General features: G+C 35.7%; 1 protein-coding gene across 1 annotated transcript in view; it reads right to left on the bottom strand.

The window, feature by feature from the left end:
- The window catches only part of fndc3ba (fibronectin type III domain containing 3Ba), a 153,958-nt gene that overhangs the window by 9,339 nt on the left and 121,256 nt on the right, over window positions 1-23,363 (bottom strand). Inside the window, exons 13-23 of the mRNA XM_065276330.2 lie at window positions 22,142-22,316; window positions 21,781-21,867; window positions 19,569-19,707; window positions 17,690-17,761; window positions 17,123-17,241; window positions 16,427-16,532; window positions 15,392-15,564; window positions 14,357-14,470; window positions 12,244-12,393; window positions 9,756-10,036; window positions 4,672-4,887 (exon numbers count right to left, since the gene is read on the bottom strand). Coding sequence (XP_065132402.1) covers window positions 4,672-4,887; window positions 9,756-10,036; window positions 12,244-12,393; window positions 14,357-14,470; window positions 15,392-15,564; window positions 16,427-16,532; window positions 17,123-17,241; window positions 17,690-17,761; window positions 19,569-19,707; window positions 21,781-21,867; window positions 22,142-22,316 — 1,632 coding nt within the window. The remainder of the gene's footprint in view (window positions 1-4,671; window positions 4,888-9,755; window positions 10,037-12,243; window positions 12,394-14,356; window positions 14,471-15,391; window positions 15,565-16,426; window positions 16,533-17,122; window positions 17,242-17,689; window positions 17,762-19,568; window positions 19,708-21,780; window positions 21,868-22,141; window positions 22,317-23,363) is intronic.

Here is a 23,363-nt window from a genome sequence, read left to right as displayed (position 1 = left end):
CTATCCAACCACAACTCTGCATTTTAGTGCAGAGATCAGCTCATTTGCATGTTAAAGGACACACCCAAAAACGGCACATTTTTGCTTACACCTACAAAGTGTCAATTTTAACATGTTATAATAAATTATTTATAAGGTATTTTGAGCTAAAGCTTCACATATGTACTCTGGGGACACCAAAGATTTATTTAACATCTTAAAAAAGTCTTGTGAAATGTCCCCTTTAAAAACTAAAATGTATTGCATGTACAACAAGTGTAACTGTCTAGCATATATATAGCCTAACATATATGTATATAAATATATTATTATTATTATGATATTATATTATTAGTATTACTATAAGGTTTTAATACATTTTAATTTGTATAAAATCAATCATTAAAATGATGTTAGACTTAGACCTTTTTAGTTTTCCTTATAATTGATTTATTATTAATAATATAGTAATAAAAACACAAAAATATAAAATAATATTTCAATTAATTGTAAAAAATATATGACCTGATGTATATAATAGTAAAATTAATAATATAATAAAATTAATACATAAACAAAATAAAATACCTTAATAAAATATTATTTTAATGATTTTTCTTTCGCTAGGGTGACTGAAATTATGAATTTTACTGCTTTGACTATTTTATTGCCTGAATTTTCAGTGCATAATTTTAATGTGATATATTATTGCATATTATATTATGCTTTAATTTATTATTTTGTAACTGTTAATAAAACATTAGAAAAGTTTTATGCTACTAATAATAATGATGATTGTTGAAACATTCATGAGTTTAAGGGTTAAGGCTCTTGTTTTCATGTCAAACAAAGGACATGTTAAACCAGCCCCAGACTTTTAAAATCAAATTACTCCTTTCACGGTCTCAATCACAATAAATAAGATAGTATTTTCTGCTTTTGGCAGTCATCTCTAGGTAACAGGCGTACCATGTGCCGCCCTACTGTAGCCAAACAAAATCAATGTATTATTCAAACACCTCAGGTCAACTACACAGCAAAGCAACAGCTGCTTTTTAATGACTGTTTCCAGGGCTTCACCAATCTCAAGACCTTTCTGCCAATATGATGTCTGCCTAATGAGATGAAGATAACAAACTAGTGACCCCAAGTCCATACTTAAAATTCACACCGAGCCCTGTCAAAGCTGGGGAATGGAAGGAGGAGAAGCAAAAGTCAAACCCTTCTTCATGTTCTTCTCTTGTCGCCAAAGCATCTTTATCAAAGGCTTGCTTGTTCTGTAGATTTTTTTTATTATTGTGGTTATATGAGTCATGTGCAACTCCGGCTTATAAAACATAGTCAAGACAAATCGATTTTTTAAAGGTAAAAAAGGACAAACTTAGGGGTCCAGGGAGAAGAGATCTGATAAACTACCTGCTATTTTTCACTTGATGGATAGAACATTGCCAGTTACTATGGCAATCCAACCAGAAATAGGATTCTACATATAATAGCAGAAAGTTCAAAAACAAGGTGAATTTGGTTGAAACTTTTCTAATTGCCCTTTCAGCCTTACATTTGGAATACGCAGCTGAATTGGTAGTCATTAGCACAGCCAAAAAACAAAAAAACAAAACCAACAGTAGGGCTCGGGCACATGCAGGGGGATTTGAAGGGTGCTTGAGCACCTGGCCCTTTGCCCTTTTGTCAAGGATTTTTTGTAATGAAATGCCCTTTTGTGAAGGCCTGCCCAATTTAACTATTAGTAAAATTAATGAATAATTTAGCCATAAATAAAATGAGTCACATAACGACCAACTGACCTTACACCGGATGATCTTGGGACCATCCATCGCGAAGCGAGACAGCTCACACGCTCTTGCTACTGCACAGTTACAGAGGGGATACCCTCGAGCCAGCATTGTGACATTAAACAAAGTGGTATGTTTGTAACTTATTTTTATTTTACAAGAACAACGTGAAGAGAGCATGCACAGCTTTTGTGTATATCGCTGTGTGTCCTCTAGAACAGTGGTTCTCAAACTTTTTCCGCATGCGGCCCCCCTTGTGTACGGTGCACTGCTTTGTGGCCCCCCCAAAGAAAATTTATGACAAAAAACTGTTCTAATATTTAACATTTTGATTAAACAAAACATATTAAGTTATACAAAGTAGTGCTGTTGGTTAGTAGCCTTATTTTTTTTTAGGTTTAATTACACAGAATTCATGATAAATGAATGTATTTTATAAAATGTCATAAAACTGGGGCCCCCTTGGCACCATCTCCCGGCCCCCAGTTTGAGAAACACTGCTCTAGAAGGCTAGCTACAGCTACTACATTAAACATCTACACACAGCATACAATATAAGCAATTATGCATACATGTTCACACCTCTGTCTATCAGTGACGGCTGGTGACTTCTTTTTTCGAGGGCGCATGATGCGAAGTTCGTCACAACATGTATGTAGCCCGTCATGTGTGTGGTTCGTCATTTCAAAATATGTTTACGGCGCGTCAAATGATCCTATGTGCATCACGTGTTTTGTCAAAATAAGTGCCTGCTGCAGATGCATCTAAAGGGTTTATGATAAAAGAGACGCTCGCGTTTGCCAGATACTCGCATAATCTCATGTGTAATCAGAGTTTACTGTTAAGTGAGTGTCTTGCGTGTATTTTGTGAACGTGAGCGTCTCTTTTCACATAAACGGTTTTGATGCGTGTGCAGAAGGCACTTCTTTTGACAAGACACAAGATGCACATGGTTCATATGACGCAACAAACACATATTTTGAAAACATGAGCAACACACATGACACTCCGAACACATTTTGAATTTGCGCCCCTCGGAAGAGCAGTCACCAGCCACCAGCCACCACTGTTGTCTATATAAATTTTTCCATTTCACTCCATTTGCAAGGAAAATATAAGATTTAAAATGGCCTTTTTTATTATGTTTTTTTGTTGTTGTTGTTGTTGTTGGCATCTATATTGATAGTCTATGTGTGTAAGCAAGGAATGTTCCATGTTCCCCATTTTATACTTTGAGCATCTGCCTCTCCAAAGGTCTCTGCGCAGCCCTGCAATGTCAGTAATTGCTTTATTCAAATTGTTTATTGTTTGATCTGATCAGGGTTTTTTGGACAATGAAAGATTATGTTACCATAATAATAGTGCTCGGTTTAAAATTGCGTCTGGGAAATTCAATTTTGTGACCTTCACTGTTTTCACAGCATGAGACACAATGAACAACTGAATGTCAGAACATTTAACATGTATACTTTATGATACATTTTAAATATACATACAATACACTCATATTACAATACTTCTATTTATTATGAGGGTTTTATTTCATTATTTATTTTATTTGGCTAATACTTATGAGCTGTTTAGACACCTGATACAACTGTTGACATACAAAACTGATCAAATTGTTTACTATAGAAAATTAAAGTTCTGTTGTTTTTCTTCATTTTTGTAAGTCGCTTGGATAAAAGTGTCTGCTATGGTAAATGCCTGAATGTTAAGTGTAATGTGGTGAGCATACAGTAGCAAGGTTTGTAAAATGGGTAGTTGAGATCTCTTCAAAAACCATGAAGGAAAGACATACCTGTAAGAGATTAGCATCTGAATAGAAAAAGTTTCTTTTGACACTTTAGTTAAATCTCACTGCTGTCTAGCCGACGTGGACAGAAGTGAAGTATTTTGCTGAAGTACATTTTTTACTTAAATATCTGTACTTTATCACTTATCTGTACTTTAAGTGATTTTCTTTGGAAAACTTTTACTTTCTTACATTTCAAAGCTTTAACTTCAATACATTTCAAATCAAATTTTATTTAATACAAAATTACATTAAAATCTAGTAATTTTACTTACGTAAATAAAAGTATTAGAGCTTAGATGAAAAAAAAACTTGTAAAAATGAAATGCATTGGAGGAAACAGTATGATATCATGCTTTGGAATGTAGTGAAGTAAAAGTTTTCCCAAGAAAAACACCTGTGATAAAGTACAGATGCTTGGAAAGTGTACTTGAGTAAAAAAATGGAACTACTGTTCACCTCTGTTGAATAGGAGAAACAACAGATAGGCCATTGGAAATTTGTATGGATGTATATAAACTACAATAAGTCTACATTAATTTTTTAGTATACAGAAAATGCTTTTCTCTGCTGTCCATTAGTGATAAGTGACATCTGGCCAAAGAAATTAATTAGAAAATTAAGCAAGCTAACAATAAAAGCATTTTTGAAATTGCTGGTTGGAAATGCATTATGTTTTATTAGATGCCCATCTGTCAGGCTCACTGCCGCTCACAAACAACTGCCAACAAGCCAGTTTGCCAAAGAAAACAATCAACAGTTACAATTACATTTAGGACACGAGTCAAACTGAGACTTGTGTAGGTTAAACAGCAGTGGCCTGCGTGCTGTATCCTGTAAGTATATTGGGTAAAAAACCCATAACACTGATTAAAACTTAAAATACTTCTTCTTTAAAGAAAAAAAGCTTTCATTTAGTTGGTTAGCCAAATACAACATTACACACAATTCATTTCAGTATTTAATAATGTTTTTATCTCAATACACTAAAATGAGCCTCAGCTCACCTTGACCAAATAAAACGAGTGCCCACAGTCTGTTCTCAAAGGTAATTCAATTTTCCTCCTATCTGATGTTCATACAGCACGGCAGAGCCAAACTCACCTTCTGTTCTTGTCCTCCATCTGCAGGTTGTAGATCATCTCATCTCCAAGCAGGCTCTTGGCATTGCTGCCGTCTCCCCATTTGAGTTTGAGGCTCTGGGGTCCAGCGGCGGTGCACTCCAGCCGGGGAGGGACGGGGGGCAGCTGTCTGGTGCGGGCCAGCAGGGGAGGGCTCAGGGGACCAGCACCAATCTCGTTGACTGCTTGAATCTGAAGACTGACACATAGATACAGTCTGGCGTTACTACACACTTCTGACTATGATTTCATACTTGTGTTTTAGAGGGATGTTTTTTTTATTTATTGACGAGAACAAACTATTGAGTAAGATCAGGTATGATACCAATCTTAAAACAAAGGTCTGTCATTTCTATGAGTGAGCATTGGCATACAAATAGGAGTAAAGTGTTCAGTATGAAAATATTCCTTATTCCCGAGATATTATATTTCAGTATGGCCATCATAACTGATGCATGAAATTGTGGTGCATGTGTGACTTATGCAAAGCAACGTCTGTGGTTGCTATTAATATAGTAGTGAACTAAAAGCTCTCTAAATATGCTTTGTGTATGAGAGGCAAATTAAAACAAATCAATCGCTTATTATCAAGTTAGTAATTCCTAACAACCCATTCATCAGAACCTTTTAAAGACATAAGACATCATTTCTGTCATTCTCTGAAAAATGGATAAAGTTTGAATATTACTAAAATTTACCAAATCAGTATTTGGAGAGGTACAGTGTTAGAAGCATGCTTATATTTGCATGTATGCATATTGGCAGATGCTTTTAAACCTGTTGCTTTAATGATGCCATGCCTACAACTGAGCTTTAGAGGAGCACATATGCGACAGCGCAGTGCTTCATGTATGTATTGTAACACAACCTCTCCTGCTACTTTGTACTCCTGTCACTGTTTATTCTACATGTGCAAATGATCTTCTTCTTCACACATGCATATAGTCTGGGTGAGACTCGCATTTGTTTATGAACAGATCAACAGATGTGCCCTGGATTTACTGTCAACCACAGATAACATTGCATTTCCTGGATAAACATTGGGTTTTAAAACAAACCAAACCCAGCTAAAGTCTCGAGTGATAGATATATAAACCCAAAAACAACAACATTTCTTTTAGGTAAGATGCTATCTTGGTCGCATCTCAAAGAGAGCTTCACCTAATGTTACCTCGGTGTGAATTGAGGCGTTTCATCACCGCCACCGTGAGAAGTAATCTGCTATGTCATGGCCATGAGATGCAGAGATGCTCACTCACATCCTTAACTTTCACCTTGGGGAGTTTATTCAAATTTATATTTGAGGGCTGTAGGGCTTGCAACGCTTTGCCCAGCACCTCATTTTTCACGAATATGCCCTGCCATATTATTCAATCAAATGGAAACAAATTTAATATCTGGGCTTTCAAAAACAGGAGGTTGGATTAACAGCAGCTCATCCACACACAAGACTCTTCGCTTGACATTTAACCGAAAAACAAAACATACTTTAACCTTTCGTGAGATTTCATTTATCTGTACGCCCCTAATGACAAAAGCATCATCAGTCTAAGAGGAAATGGCCAAATGGGCTGCTTCACACCTGATTCTTTGAATCTTTATAAGGTAATGCCACATATTTGACATCTACAGTGCATCCACAGTATATCATTATGATGCATCTTTGCTTGACAAGTAGCCTAAGCTCAATTGCATAACATATGTTGGTAAACCCATTCTCTCAACATTTGACTTGTGGATTAAACATAATCCCTACGTTTTGTGTTTAAATCATGTAAATAAAGCACAGAGGATGGAGAAATAAACAACATTACAATGCTATGCTACCGATAACAATGCAAGAACATATCAGCTGAAATATTTGGGTGGGATTTTTTGTGAGTTTTGAAAAAAAAATGCCCCAAAAAATTGAGAAACAACAGATAAAAAATTGCTTTTGAAAATTAAGAAAGAAATGTGATATTTTTTGCTCTTTTACGAACAAAATAAAACAACATTAGCATGTTAGACTGACAGCAAAGACAAATACAATACATAGCAAACATACAAAGAGAAAGGGATGTCAACCAAACAAAGAAAATAAAGCCTTTTTTGCCCATAACATGAATAATGATCATGGGAGGACTGCATCCAGAAGAGATTTCATCATAAAATCATATTAGTATTTATCTGATACACTTTCGCTCCATGGTTTTTATACATTTCATGCATTCCACAAAACAGAAACAGCTAGTTTATTTTTAACATTGACATTCCTGGCTGTTTACAACCAAACTCAATTTTAACTCGCTCTTCATTGGGATTCAAGAAGGACTGTATTTCTGTGCAACCCAATTTGTTGAAGAGAAAGACTCTAGTTGTGATTTGGAGTGAATCCTTCAAGTGTACAATATCACTGTAAATAATTCATTACTGCGCTTAAATTTTTAAGTTGAATCAAAATGAAATTTACAATTCATTTCAACTTTTTTGACTAGAGAGGAGATGCTACACTCTAAAACCAAACAGTGCTAAAAGTGGTTCACTGGGGAACCATTTTAAGTGCCATATAGCACCTGTGTAGCACCTGTGTAGAACCATATTGTGCATGTATATAAAACCATATCTGGTGCTACAGTATAGTGGTGCTTTATCACCCTTGGATGGTTCTTCATAGGTGCTTTATATTTGCTACATAGAACTAAAAATGGTTCCCCTATGATAACGAGCTTTTAGTGCCATTTATCACAATTTTTTAGAATGTATAATTGATAAAAATAAAGTTGAATTAGCTTAAGCTTTTCCTCACATTCCTTCAGGAAAGCTGAAATACATTGTAATTTCAAATTGTTTAAACTTAAATTTAAGTGCAACAATGAATTTTTACAGTGTATTTGATATGGTATTTTTAAATAATGCACAGTTCTTTTTTTAATTCTTTTTAAAATAATTTCAATTCTCAATAGCAGAGAGACACCCAACACGTTTTTGTAGAAATGAGACACTTCAATAAATTGTAGCTATTGTGAAAACTTTTGAGCTACAAAGACGAATTTAGCATTTATTGTAAATGTAGCCATTTTTGTTTGGGAAATGTAATGTATGTTTCTTTAATGATGTAAAACAGCCCAAAAACTCATACATGCCGCCAGACGTCATCACTGACATCATCATCATCAATGACACTATTAAAGAGCTAAAACAGCAAATATGATATTGCTTATGCAATATTGTGAACAGGATCTACAAACACCGGGCGAAACATGTGTGGGCGAAAATACATTTATTAAGTTATGAGTGGGCGGATAAAAAATTAAAACGGCTAAATAAGTGACGTGAATCCCTGTAATTCAGTGGCTAAAACAAATGCTCTCTGACAAAAACATGGGTTGCGTAATTGTCGGCTGGCTGGGTTGGCAATATGCTTGGTTCGATGGCCCCATGCAGGGATAGACGGTCTTATTTGGGTGTCACCGCCGAAGTGGGTCATTAACACGCTGTTGTTTACCTGCTGCACACCAAACAGCCAGAGGTGGTAATGTGGTTGTGGCGTCACTCTTCGCTCAAATGGACAACTCTTTTTAAGCACAAGACGACCTGAATGCAAATGAGAGACCATCTGAAGTGTAACGGCTCACTGCAGAATGCAGATTAGTCTCAGAGGGAATTGTAAGATTAGTGGTTGTGAGTTAAGATTTTTAAGTGCTGTCCCATACTGCAAAAAAATGACAAGATGAATTGATCTATGTAGCGGAAAGGCTAGATGTTATTGGGGTGGTTTCCCAGACAGGGATTAGCTTAAGCCAGGACTAGGCCTTAGTTTAATTAAGAAATATAACTAGTTTGAACAAATATGCCTTCTTAAAAGCAATACCTGTGTGCATTTTGAGGCTAAACAAAAGGCACTGATGTATTTTAAAATATGTCAGTGCAAGTTGTTTTCAGTTTGGACAGCTCTTACATTTATTTTGGTCTAGGACTAGTCTAATCCCTGTCCGGGAAACTGCCGCATTGTGTTTTGTGTGATGTATCCATAGACTGTAAAAAAAGATGGACGATGCCCGTTCGCTCTCTTCCATTGGTGTAAAGTTAAGCCGCCAGTGTCACGATACGGTTCTGACGTCTTGGGTCTTGAGTCTGCGCAGTAGCGATTTCGGGAGCAGCCCTGCGCAGTAGTTAGCAGGAAGTAAAGCCGCAAAATCAAGGCCCGCCCTCGTTCTCGCAGAATGCGCATATCACAGCTGTCAATCATGACGTGACACCACCGTTTTTATAGCATTAAATAACTAACTAAAAACAAACTTATTTTAAAAACAAATAGTTGTATTTACATCAGCGTGATAAAACTACAGTAACTGACAGAGACCAGCTTTGGAAAATTAGATAATTGAAGTGGAATTAAATTGTTTTAGTTGGTCTAAAGTCCCATTGGATAACATGGGGGAGGCGGGGTTTATGATCTATACTGGGACCAGTCATTGGGGGGCAAACAAAACGTTTAGGCTTCCCTTTTTGGGGCTTGTGCGGCACGCTTGAATGTATCGTATTGTGTTTGTCTAAAATACATATTTTTCTTTTGAAAAAAATATCGCTAAAATTTGAAATTATATAAAGTTAATTTGTGAATTCACTTTATTAGTAATTGTTTAAAGGTGAACATGAAGATGGTGGGTATTGTGGTCAAGCCCCTTTGTTGTCATCTCATGGCAATTCTTAAATATTTTTTATGAGGTGGCTGATTCATATAATTGGTACGAGCACATTAGGGTTAGGGGTGGGGTTTCGTTATTGTTTTTATGATTATCGCACGATTAACTTCATACGAATTCATATTATAAGCCCACTCGTAAAATATTTACGAATTCTTGTGAGATCAGGCTGGTGCAGCCATAAGACTTCTTTCAATTTCAATTGGATTATTGTGCTATTGACTTAAACTTATTAAGCCGGTACAATGAATTCTTGTTGCCTTAATAATTAAATGACAAGAACAACATCTGTAGTTTGTTGAATCAGAAATAAGCCTTGGATGTTTAGGACAATGTTTGCTCTTATGGCACTGTATGTATTGTATCTATGTGAACATACCTATATTCACTGTCTGGCTGCAGGTTCTGTAACAAATGGCACGTGTTGTTGCCCAGGATGATGGTCTGTTCACCCAGTTTAAGCGTGTAAGAAATGATCTCTGATCCATTGCTGCAGGGTTCATCCCATTTTAAAACCAAGCACGTGGAAGGCATGTATACACCGCTGTCTGTGGGGTCGTTCTCAAGCATGTACAACACTGACACGGGGTCAGGCACAGTGGCAGGGGTCACACAGCTCATCTGCTCGCTGTATGGTCCAGCACCTGCCTGATTTGCAGCCTTAAGACAAAAAGAAAACATAACTTATGTTGCGTTTTTTAGCAATATACCAGATTTCTTGAACAATATGTAATGAATTATCTATGAATTAACCAAATTAGAAATTACTTATTATTTATTATTATAATAAAATTTAAACCAATAAAAAGTTATCTAGTTCTAGTAGACGTTCTAGAGGAAACTCTTCCTGGAAGTGCTAAAGGTTTTATGGCAGCAAAAGAAAAAAACAATGCCCTTCCAATGCTAATGCTCAGTAAACACCCTGTATTGGTGTAGTGTTCAGATGTCTTTATACAGTACTTTTATCTATATATAAACTGGGGTGCCCAAACTTGGCCCTGGAGGGCCGGTGTCCTGCAGAGTTTATCTCCAACTTCAGCACACCTGTCTGGAAGTTTCTAGTAGCAAGATGCTTCAGGTGTGTTTAATAAGGGTTGATCTAAACTCTGCAGGACACTCTCCAGGATAGAGTTTGGGCACCTCTTAACTCTTCTAATTTATATTTAATTATAGGTTTTATTATCTGTAATAGATTAGAGTTACTTGTCTGTGATTCCTATTAAATTAAAATGATTACAGTGATCATTATCTGTTCATGCTCGTATTAATCTCTGCATTAAACAATCCTGACACCTCTCAGCACTGTTACAGTAGCAGCTCATATATTTAAAACATAATGACTAAAGCCTTTTTACAGCCTCACTGCACAGACTGATACAGTTAATGAGGCATCAACTTTTCAACTTTTCCTGTTATACTGTTCTAGTCATAAATACATGGGTAAAATTATAAGCAAGAAGTACAAATATATCAACTGTCTGCCAAGCTTTGGTGAGCCAGCAGTGGAGACACTAAATTAATATACTGTAGTTCACCCAAATATTACAGTTCTTTCATAACCCTCATGCCATCACAAATGCATATGAAACTTTCACTCAAACATAAACTAATAATTTTATATTAAAATGCTTTTATTTCATCATCTTATACAGGATTTAAAATGCACTTGGATCCATCATAAAAGTAATCCAAATGACTTTATTAATGTTTATTTTCCATTGGTTAGTATGGCACGGTATGGTAAGCTACCTTGCAGCTGGGTTTTTGCATTGGAGTTTAGTGGCGCTTCAGAGTTGGTGGGATTATAGACTTAACGTTACAGTTGCACCGCCGCCACTGCTGTGAAATTACCGTAAAAACGCAGTACAAACAAATACAATTCTGAGGCAAATCAATGGAATTGTGTTCTTAATTATCAGCACGTTTTTTAACCCTAAGGTAAAAACCACAGATGACGACATCACTTAAGTTTGCTTGACGGCGCACGAGGGTAAGCTAATCTTGAATTTAGCAATGGCGCTGTTAGTGACGATTCTCTCTGACCAATCAGTGATCTGCAGTGTAACGTTTTAGTATCAGTAGGTCTCATTTGAAACCTCAACCGAAATTGTATTAAAAAAGTATTGGGTACAACTGTAAGTATTGTACAGTGGAAACCCCCCCAAAAGTGAGCTGTGCTGAACCGTAACTGGCCATACTATCACTATAAATGTGTTAAATTGAACTGATACATATCTTGAAACTAATTTCAACTGAGAAATGAACTAATACATTCTGGGATGGTATAATGTAGGTAAAATTTGAACATGTGGTAGTCTTTATCACTGGGTCTTCGAATAAGATAAAAAAATATATAATTTACAACAACAAATTTACAGGATATAAAATGAACACTACCTTATGATTTAATAAGCAATATGTTTTCAGTAAGACCAATGTTTTATAGAGAAAATCATGCTTTTAATATTGAAGATTCCTGTTGTCTATAAACCCATAATAATAATAATAATAATAATCTAGTTATTTTATCTTTCCTGCTCTCAAGGCCATTAAGGCTCATAAAGAAAGTAATAAAAAAGGCAGCCGTATAATGAATTACAAATAAAACACGGACCATTTCCAATCATTTGACAGGAATCACGGCAGTGTGGGTATGGGTAAGTGAACTTTATAAGGCATTCTCTCCTCAACCTTACAGATAAATTATTACACACTCACAGGCCTATTAAATTCATACTGTTCTAGAAAATCACTGGGCGTGGAAAATAACTTTAATTGACTAAATCTACATTTTTTTTTTTTACTTGATGGTTAAAGTAATGTAGTAGTAATGATGAGTAATATAATAGCGAGTACTGCAGTAATACCTGTAGTCTGCAGTTGTACTGAGTTGCAGGTGTCAGGTCTGAGATCTCCCACTGTGTATCAGGGCCACAGTAAATGATTTCCATTGGCTCCTCATCTCTGCTCCACTCCAGACGATACTCAGAGATATCCACCCCTGAGCTCTCTGGACTCTGAATGGGTGCGAGACCAAACAGTGAATGCAAAAATTATTTCACTCACTGTCTGGGTCAAAACTAACTTCAGTTCTCATAAATGAATGTTTGTATGATAGCATGTTTATGTTGTTAATTCAATGACAAATGCATTTACATTTAAGAATTTGGCAATGCTTTTAAACCAAGCAAATGACAACAGCAAAGAAAAAATCGAATGATTTGCCTTAGGTAGGAAAATGCTAAAATGCTTCGATTTGATTTTGTTCTAGTTTCAATCCATTTAAAATTTACGCTGTTATTAACAATTACAGATCCTGTTTGCAACCTTAATTCCAATTCCAAAGTTCCCATGATTTCAGTATTTAAGTTTTTGGGGGCTTTTGGTATAAATGTGTCATCCCCTCTACGATAGAAACCTGAGTGCTCCAAAACATCAATAAAATACTGACACAACACCTTCATAATCATGACATGACACGTGTCATGAACATGAAGGAGATTTTTTGCACATTTATGACAACTGTCATTACGTGTCATTTGTACACTTATGTCATTTTTAATGCAAAGATGACATGGTTTGAGATGTCTTTGTTATGGCAACTTGACATAAACCAATACATCATAACTTGTCATAAATCTGTCATAAACATGACATAGCAGAATAATTATCAAACTTAAGAAACTACCTAGCTTTATGGGTTAACATTACATTAAACTGTCATTTAAATGTCATTAAGTGTTAATACTCTGTCAAATAGTTTAATAACAGCATCATGAATATTTTTCTTGACCTCAACTACAGTGGTACAAATTGAGCTTGTCATTAAAATGTCTATTTAAGTGTTAATACTCTGTTAAATAATTTTAAATACCTTAACAAAATGCAACAGACACATCAAAAGAATATTCTTAACTTTATTTATGTGCACAATACACACAGAGGATTCTAAAAAAATTTTTAACAAAGAAGAAAAAACTATCAAAACAGTTTCCAGTGATATGGACCAAACACTGCATGGCTTAACCCATTATTGTACTGTTTTCATTTAATTTTAGGTTAATCGGTCTACAAAGGCAAACAAAATAACTTTTAATTTATCAATTTGAATTATTATTATTATTATTATTATTATTATTATTGGATGACTGATTTTATTTCTTAAACACCTGGAAACTTAAAAACAACCATTATGAACTAAAGAATATTCATGATGCTGTTAAAAAAAAAACTATTTGACTATAGTTGAGTATTAACACTTAATGACATTTTAATGACAAATTATATTTGTACCACTGTAGTTGAGGTCAAGAAAAATATTCATGACACTGTTATAAAACTTCATAACAGAGTATTAACACTTAATGACATTTTAATGACACATTCAATTGTATTACTGGTAAAAAGTGGTGATGTATTGCTTAATGTCAAGTTGTCATAACAAAGACATCTCAAACAGTGTCATTTTTGCATTAAAAATGACATAACTGAATGCATGAAACTTAATGACAGTTGTCATAAACATGCATAAATTCTCCTTCATGTTCATGGCACGTGTCATGTCATAATTAAGGTGGTGTCATGTCAGTCTTATGAACACCACTCAAGTAAAGTGTTACAAAATAATCTCTAAAAATAGTTTCTCATTTCCACCAATATGAATCAAGATTTGTATTACATCATTCCAGGCTGTGTAGTAAACTAAACACTATTGGCTATTTAAAAAGGCGAGGAGCCTCCGCTCAGTATTTAAATTGAATTGCAAACAACCCTTTCAAAGACTTTCCGTGTATCTATATACATCTTTAAAAAACTTACATAAACCTACTGTATAAGCAGAACTGTATTTAGTTAATGAATAGGCCAGAAGTCTCAATAGGTAAATCCCTTACATTTGCACACACACACACACACACACACACACACACACACACACACTTCACATATCCAAAAATTGCACAGATTAATCGAGATGTGTACCTCCCAGCTGACCAGCACACAAGTATTGGACAATAAAGTGAGGGATGGTGCCGCACATTGACCGGGAGGACCAGCTGCAGTTGTTACTTCTGTTGGTTCAGAGAACTGTCCATACTAAGCAAAAGAGAAAAAGAGAAAACTAAATGCATGACACCAAAACAAACTTGTTAGAAAGTAAATTCTGGACTAATTTCAGCTAACAGGAAAATCAAGATGATCTTCATAATGTCCATCTAAAAACCAAAGCATGTTTCAAGTATCTGCTGTAAAACATATTTGCATTATTTCTTTCGCGTCTGATAGTCCGAGACACCCAAAATACAAGTAAACAGACTAGGGATTAAAATCGCCCAAGCAGTCCTAGCACTAACACTGAATGCTGAATTTACACTCCTGCTCTAAGAGATAGAAAACACTTTCAATGGTAAATTCAAACAAGCTAAGCTAAGAGGAGTAAGTATGTCTTTTTGCCTCTATGAACACTGTCAGGTTAAATATCGAGTATACTGACAGAAAGACAGGTAACTAATTATTGCAATTTGAAGTTAAAGAGATCTCATTGATTAAACACAGAGAAAAGATGGCAACTAGATGATAGTTAATCCTGATTAAAGCGATTTTTCCAATACAGCTCTCAATTCTAGACGGATTCAAATGATTGACTGGTGGACTACGTGACACAAGTGAAGGAAAGACAGATCAGGCACTGTGATCAATGCCACAAAATACTTAGAGACTGTGGTGCATTATGGGCTGGGGACTTCAGAGACATACACAGAGTTAAATACAATCCTTACCCAGATAAAGATATTACTGTATATTTTTTACATATTCTTACATATTTTATGAATGACACATAACAACAGCTGACATTATATAGCATTATTCTCTAATGTTTGTATACATAAAATCCTAATGGGATGTTTAATCAAAGAATAGTCATTTTGGACTCCTCCATGCATGGCTGAATTTAATTATCACTTCACTTGACTATTAAAGCTGTATTCAGTAAGAGACATTTGTGCTGTGACTCACCCCTGCCTCATTGGCAGCACGCAGTCGAAAGCTGTAGGTGGCGCCAGGGAGCAAACTGCCCACAGTGCACTCCAGATCAGATCCATGATAGACCTCGGCTAGCTCGGACTCACCCTCCCTCATTTCCAAACTGTACTCGCTCACCTCACACGCCCCCTCAGAAGAGGGACAGTCTTAGATAAGCGAAAAAAGACAAAGCACTTTAGCACACCAAAAGTTATAAAGTCACATTCTAAAAATGGTACAAATGTAGTTATTTATACATAAATAAATAAATAATGACAAACCAACATTTGGAGTTATTGCTAGCAACCTCATTACAACCATTGAGAATTGTGGTGGGGCTGTGTTTTGTAATATTAAATATTAGTAAAGAGTTTTAGGTCCTATTTGGTGCATTATTTGTGGTGGCTGATTCAATTCACCTTTAAAGAAAATGAGGAATTCATCTCAATATTAGATCACATTTTTTCAGCCATTCCACAAGCACCAAAAGGTTTTTGAAAGCAGTGGCCCGAGACTGGAGCTCCATTAGACAAACACAGTTGCTACCCACAGACTGTTTGCTATTAACATTTGATAGATCTGGTACAGGAAAGCAGTTTTGAGAGTCAAGACTCTGACTCATTACTGCATCATTTCCTTCTGCTACTGGAACTCATTTGCAGAAATGTTACATTGAGGTTGAACAGCAGAGAATTGTGACACATTAATAAAATAGATGAAAAATACATGAAATTGTGTCAAGGTGAGTATCACTTCCCTCCGTCCTGAGTAGCTGATATATTTTCACATTGTTTAAATAATTAGCAATTTACAAACCTGTACATAATCCCTATTAATGCATAACGATAAAAGCATCTTGAAAACCTGAAAATTGCTTTGGATAACAGCATATATTTTATAAATGAAAAGACATAACAGAGAATAAGAAACGTAAGCAAACTCAATCTTCTCAGAAAAGACATGGATAGGAATAATAAATGAAAATGAGAAAGATATGATTATATCATGACGCATTTGGAAAAGTCTCACCCCATTGTAAGTGCACTTCTTTGTGTTTGGCTTTACCCACAATCCTGGGAGGCTGGCAGCGTCCTGGAGCTACAGACAGCGTACGCACAGACAGACTCTCCGAGCACTGCGAAGACAAAGCCAAACATCAGCATAACATATATACACTACTGTATGTGTATATGTGACCCTGCCTGTTAAACCCCAGCAAATTCTTTATTTCTCATTTACTGTTTGTGACATAAAATCACCCTACATAATGTAGCATTATGTGACAATATAACCTCAATTTCTTTAAAGGTCACTCTCTTCTTGATGCCATTTTTCAAACTTTAGTTGGTGTGTAATGTTGCTGTTAGAGAAAAAATAATACATATAAAATGATAAAGCTCAAAGTTCACTGCCAGGCGGATATATTTTCTTTAACAGAAGTCCCCTTTCAAAGCCTACAGCGAACGGCTGGTTTGGACTACAGTTCTCTCCTTCCCGATTGAATGACGTCAATAAAACTAAACTCCGCCCACATGAATACTTCAGTCGCCAGCTAAGTTCAAACGGCTCTGCTAAGCTAAGCTGCTCTCGAATCACAACACACTAAACAAACTACACAATCAGAACTTGTTACGTATTTATGAAGATTTCAATGACAGGATCACATATAGATGTAAATGTATCTATACAGCAAGTCTTGATATTTCAATTAGAGATGTGCATTACCTGGCTGTGGCCTCCAGTGCTGATGCTGCAGGTGCGAAGTCTGTATGAAGTGCCAGGTTTCAAGTTCTCGCATTCACACTCTGTAGCAGGGCCACTGTATGCAATGTCCCACTGATTGGCTATCAGATATACAGGACGTGTCAGACAAACATTCATTTGCATGACAAAAAGTTTCAGACTGTACGTTTTATCAGTCAGTGGGTGATGGAAGTGGACTCAATGCTCAAATAAATAAATCCACCACACGATAAAAATACAAAGATTCAAATACGGATTAAAATTTTATTATATCCACTTTCTTCTAGAAAAAGTGTGACACTGATGGAGCATTGTTAAAGGAAATAAAGAATTACAGTACTAAAGCAAAGCAAGAAATGAGACTTAAGGACCGACAAATGTAGGGGGGTGAATGCTGGATGAATTTTTAAATACCTTATGGTTAATAAAAAGATCTGCAATTATGCAATTAGCCAGAGACAAACAAACTGCTTAAGCACGCAAATGACAAAATGTGCAGACAGATGGAGACCGGTGAGCTCATGCATGCATAAATACATTAACACATACCATCAGAACTTCCTTCTGAAATCTCCAGCAGGTATTTTAAGATTTCTGAACCTCCATTGTCTTGTGGAGGGTCTATAATGTGAAGACATATATACAGAAAATTAGAAGTAGACACAGCTGTATAAAATGTACCCATAAAAAACCCACAGCCTTGAGTGATTCTGAGAAAAGAGAGCAACAAAACTCTTAAAAATACTTCACACTAACGTGATCATAATAGATGGTACTTTAACACCGTACATAACATGCTACTGAATTTTAATGTTCATACATTAATACATCATAGCATGGTACTCCACTATGGTGCATTTTATTAAATGATGATATTGCTGTAGTACCTCTTCACAATGTACAGTACTGTGCAAAAGTCTTCGACCACCATGCCAGAATTAGATTAGTTGTTTTTGCAATGTTATAGTGATCATATATAATTGTTTCTCAGTCTCTTTAATAGAATACATCCAGAAAATAAAGGAAAAGTGTATAGTATTTAAAACTATATTAATGTAATTTTTTAAGGGTAAACTCCCCTTCCACTTGAGGAATAGCAGGAAACTGCAGGATCTCTTAAACCTAAATAAAACTAAATCCTAATTTATAATCTTAAAGAAAGATCTTTTTTTAATTCATTCTGCTCAAAAATGCTAGAGATGTGTTAAGTACCAAGAGAGGTCACACTGAACACCGACGATGCCTAAAGAAGACATTTTGTCCTGAAAATATATATATTTTTATTTCCGGTATTTTCTGTTTGCATCCTTTAAAATAGATTGAAAAATAAATATGAATGGACATTAAAACTTCTGAAACAACAAGTCTGGTGGTGGTTGCCTAAGACTTTTGCACAGTACTGTATAAAATTATACAACTTTTTAGTTCTTGTTGTATAGCAGAGTATAAACCTTGGTAAAGACAAGTATTCAAAAAGTTTTACAAAGCTGATCTATTCAATTCAATTTTATTTATATAGCGCTTTTCACAATTGTTTCAAAGCAGCTTTACATTAATAGATGCAGGAAAAAACACAGAAAAATCATAAAACATTAGCAGCAGAATACAGTGGTTAAGATTAACCATACTAGCGAGCGTAGTAATAATGTAACGTATATACTGTAGGGGTGCTAAGATAAGCCAATCTCAGCAGACTCCCCAGGGGTTGAAAAAAACCCTAGGAGAAAAACCCTGCGGGTAAAGTCCTAGGAGGGAAAAAAACCCTTGGGAGAGAGCTAGGTATAGCTGATTCTATAGAGGATATATTATATAATAGGCACGATTTTTTACAATTTTATGGGGATTCAAACATAATATATATGTATATATACACGGATAAGTAGATTAGAATGATCTAAATGAGTTTGGCATGTGCCTTTAAAAAACAGGCATATAAAAAAAATAATAATTCAATGTCTAAACTGAATTTTATCCTCCGTACTGTGAGGAAAACAGACATAATTGATCACATTGCAAGACCGAACCAAATAACACAGTCTGCATTCTGCTTTTCAAATGAGGAATTGACTTGAAAAGTAGCTAATATCACCATTGGTGAACTGCTTCAAGGGCTACACTGAGCAAAAACAATATCAACTGTTGGTTCCTAATGCACTGCATGTGTATTTGTGATTATCCTAAATACAAATATATTACACAAACATCTACCATGTGTAAATATAAACACTTGACATTTTCTAATATACCTTTGCTCATTTTGAAGATTCAAAAGACCGAGTTCAAATGCAAAACGAATTGGCGCTGTCTAGCAGAGCAAATGAGATTTCCAATTTCCCTCACAGCCAGAAACCAATTCACCAAACGCAACACATCAAGCTGAAGAGTTCTGCTACATGCACACAGACATACATAAGAAAACAGCCCATACCCCATTTGACACTGAAGCTGTAGGGTCTGATAGGGCCCTTGATGCAAGGTCTGGAGGGGGGTCCGGGTTTGTCTGGACTGGTATTACACACCAGCACCTCACTGGGACTGCTCCTGCCCTCCAAGTTAGAGGCTATGAGCTGCAAGACACAAAAACAAAGTTATTGCAGAATAAGCTGAATGAGAGACAAGAATAAATAAAGGTAACTATCGGCACCAAACAGATTGCCATAACAATTCTCTGAGAAAAATATGAAAGTCGCTGCTAAGATGCTTAGGTGTATTGATGTGGTTGCTATGTGTTTTGAGAGGATTCATTATAGTTAAAAGAACTTTCATGTCTCAGGTACCTGGTGCTTCTGGATATTTTATTGACGTTATAGCACAACTCTCTTCAATAGGGCACATAATTAAAAAATATGATTCAGGCAGTGCGGAGTGAGTTACATGCCTCATTAAATGAATAGTTAAAACGCATCATTAATGGTCAAAATGTGAGCAGTAATTATTCTTGCTTTGGAAAGCACCATTAGTTTTTGTTTCCACTTTCTACACGGCAGAAACATTTACATTTACACGTACATTTATGCATTTGGCACACACTTTTATCCAAAGTGCATGCTTGCAGTGCTTTTAATTCATTTCTTGTATCAGTATGTGTGTTCCCTGGGATCAAATGCAATGCTTTTCCAAATGAGCACCTGTCCTTACCAACTGATGCCATTGACTAAACTAGTTTACATGTTGGATTACTTGAACAGTGATGTACAGTCATAAAACCAGTTGTATACACTTTATACATACATCACCTTAAAGTCACAGAAAATAATATATGTTTAAGTGCATCATTGCATCCATATACGCACTGAGAAATCTATCAGCTTTAAAAAAACGATTTAAACTACCATGATTGAGTCTGCTCTTTACGCATTAAAAACGCAGAAATATACAGAAATGGAAGTATGTCTTTCACAAACAGCTTAATAGAGGGTTTTATTGTATGCAAACAATGGCCACAAATTAGGAGGTAATGACATAACCCATTTTCACACAGCAGCTTTAATAGATGCTTGCAGAAAACCCCTCAAGAGGTGTTTGCCCACCATTCAGAGAAGTTACTGTTAATTAGAAAAGCACTTAAACCAAACCCACTTACTGCATTAAAGCAGCACTTGTTGTGGGACGTGGTCCACACGCAATTTTATATGAGAGTCCACTGTGTAAATGTGACAGGGGAAAATATCTAGATAATAATAAGAGAAAAAAGCAATTATGGTATGAGTCACTGGTACGGAGAAATAGCTTTGAGCAGTTTGTGTAAGCGTATGATCCCGGCCTACATCATCAGATGTTCCTGTAGGAACGGATTAAACGGCAAGTCATCTTCACCAACACATGTAAACAAAACAGTTTGTACCTGTGAAAAGCATGTCACAGACTATTGCCTAATCGTAAGTACACTGTGCTTAACCAAAACATGAGGTCAGTGTGACTTGACAATACACGTTTGACCAGTACTTTATAGAAAGCGTTGTTCTTTGATAGAAACATTGATAGAAATCAATGAGCGTCTGTGGTATTTTTTAGCATGGCATTAAAAATCATTTTGCATCCTGTATATTGTGACAAATGTTTTGTTTATGAGTTGTCAAATCATTTAAAATGTGCGAATTAGTCCCCGCCTCTACAATAGCACAGCTCGGACCATAGATATGAATATGTAAATTAGCCCCACCTCCACTCTTTCGCACCACCTCAGACCATAGATATATATATGTAAATAGATGCTACATTCGGCACTTCAGACACATAACTGCTAAGTTCGGTTTGACACAATGCATACGTGAACCCTAATCTTTAAGCGCTGATGTTAACAGGTTACAACACTCACCCTGCATGTGTGAGCAGCACAGAAGCAGAGTTCATATAATTTCAGCGCCGAGTCTATGCGGCATCTAAACATTTTATCTATGATTCGATCCACGCGTTCAACTGTGTTGATGTGATTGGTTACATGTTTGTGACGTTGGAAATCAAGGCAATTTTAAACCGCAGGAATGAGACTGTCTCCAATTTTACGTAGAAAATACTCAGCAATGGTGTTGAATGATGAATTTTAACACACCGCTTGTCTTAAAGTATAAAAAACATGGACATATAAACAACAATAGCAACCTGATTTTCGCCAAAGTGGGACTTAAAATCGAACTTACCCTGAATTTATACTGTGTACTTCTCTTCAGGCCCTCTACAGTACATGTCAAGTTTTCTCCAGTGTACTTTGGGTGAAACTCTGTTCCCTGTAAAGTCACAAACACAACAGATCGATGTTTAAAGGGTCATCTGTACTGTAGTTAAAAGTGAAGTGTGTAAATACACATTTTTTTTATTATATAAAATAGTCCGCAATGGTGTTGAATGATAAATTTGAACATAATTTATCTTAAAGCACATTAAAACACCACATAAACAATGACACAAACAACAAGAAAAACTTGAAAAACTTTAAGACACAGCCTTTTAATGAAAATCACTAGAGTTTTGATTTTGCCATCAATATGATTATTCCCGTACAATGTTTTCCTCTTGGATCTCCAGCGTGTATGTGACGGTTTCCTCTGCGGTGCAGCCGTCTGGTCTGTTCCACTCCAGCGTGATCCATGTGATGCCTGCACGCACCAGTCGAGGAGCATGGGGCAGGTGGGGCAGACTTCCAGTCGTGCAGAAAACCACCTCAGAACTAAAGCCACTGAAATAAACATACACATACAAGAAAACAGCATGTCAATGACCAGGTCACATAGAGAATCACACACCACACATAGTAAAGGAGTGGATATGGGCAATTCCATGCAAATGTCAACCTTATTATGAAAAGTTTTTATTTTTATATAATATTTGGTGGTTTAAATACCCGTGCAAAGTCTCTGTTAAAGTTTTAAGTGCGTGCAAATTTCATGGAAATTTGTCATGTCCATAACAGAAAAATATTATGTCCATATAGGGCTGTCACAATTAAGAAATTTGGCTGATGGTTAATTGTCTAATAAATTGTGACGATTATGACAATTCATTTCCTGTTTGGGGCTTTGACGATTATGACAATTAATTGCCTGTTTTATTGCTTTGACATTTAATTCTCATAAATGTTTTGGTTAGTTCATGAAATAATTTTCACACATTGTTGTGATTATTTAAATTCAATCTTTTGCAAGGTTTACCTGGCAGTAAATATTAAAACACATAACACATATTAAAAAGTAATCATTTAATGAATATAACTTTCAAAAACAAAAAATTCTTCATAAGAAATAAACACAATACAGTGTCTGTAAAAATAACTGAAATAAAAGTGCAATCAAAATAAACTGACTATACCAGAACAGACCTTAAATAGTAGCCAATCCTACTAAGGTCATATTAGTACTGGACCACATGTCAGTAGTGGCTGCAAAAAAGAATATCATCCTTCACTAAAACTATGTTTTACCTGGCAGTTCATACTGCTTAACAAATCTTTGCAGCATTTCTTTAAATGCTGTTTTTTCCACTCCGAGTTATACTGTCAGTTAAGGAGCGCAATCTGATACTGTCTCGTTTATTCACGCTGCAGCTCCCCCTTGTGTTTTTTAAAGAGATGTGCAATCATTGTGGTGATCTGAAATCATCAAAAATATTAATCACAAATAATATTTATTTTATTTTAATTTTTGCATGCACATTTCTGAGGAAGAAACAGCGTTATGGACATAGGACTGTCACAATGATTAAATAATTATCTCATCGCGATTGTTTG

Source organism: Paramisgurnus dabryanus, chromosome 6 (assembly GCF_030506205.2).
Source record: "Paramisgurnus dabryanus chromosome 6, PD_genome_1.1, whole genome shotgun sequence".
Lineage (NCBI taxonomy): Eukaryota > Metazoa > Chordata > Actinopteri > Cypriniformes > Cobitidae > Paramisgurnus > Paramisgurnus dabryanus.
The sequence above is the reverse complement of the archived record's forward strand: the minus strand, read 5'-3'. Positions and strand labels throughout refer to the sequence as shown.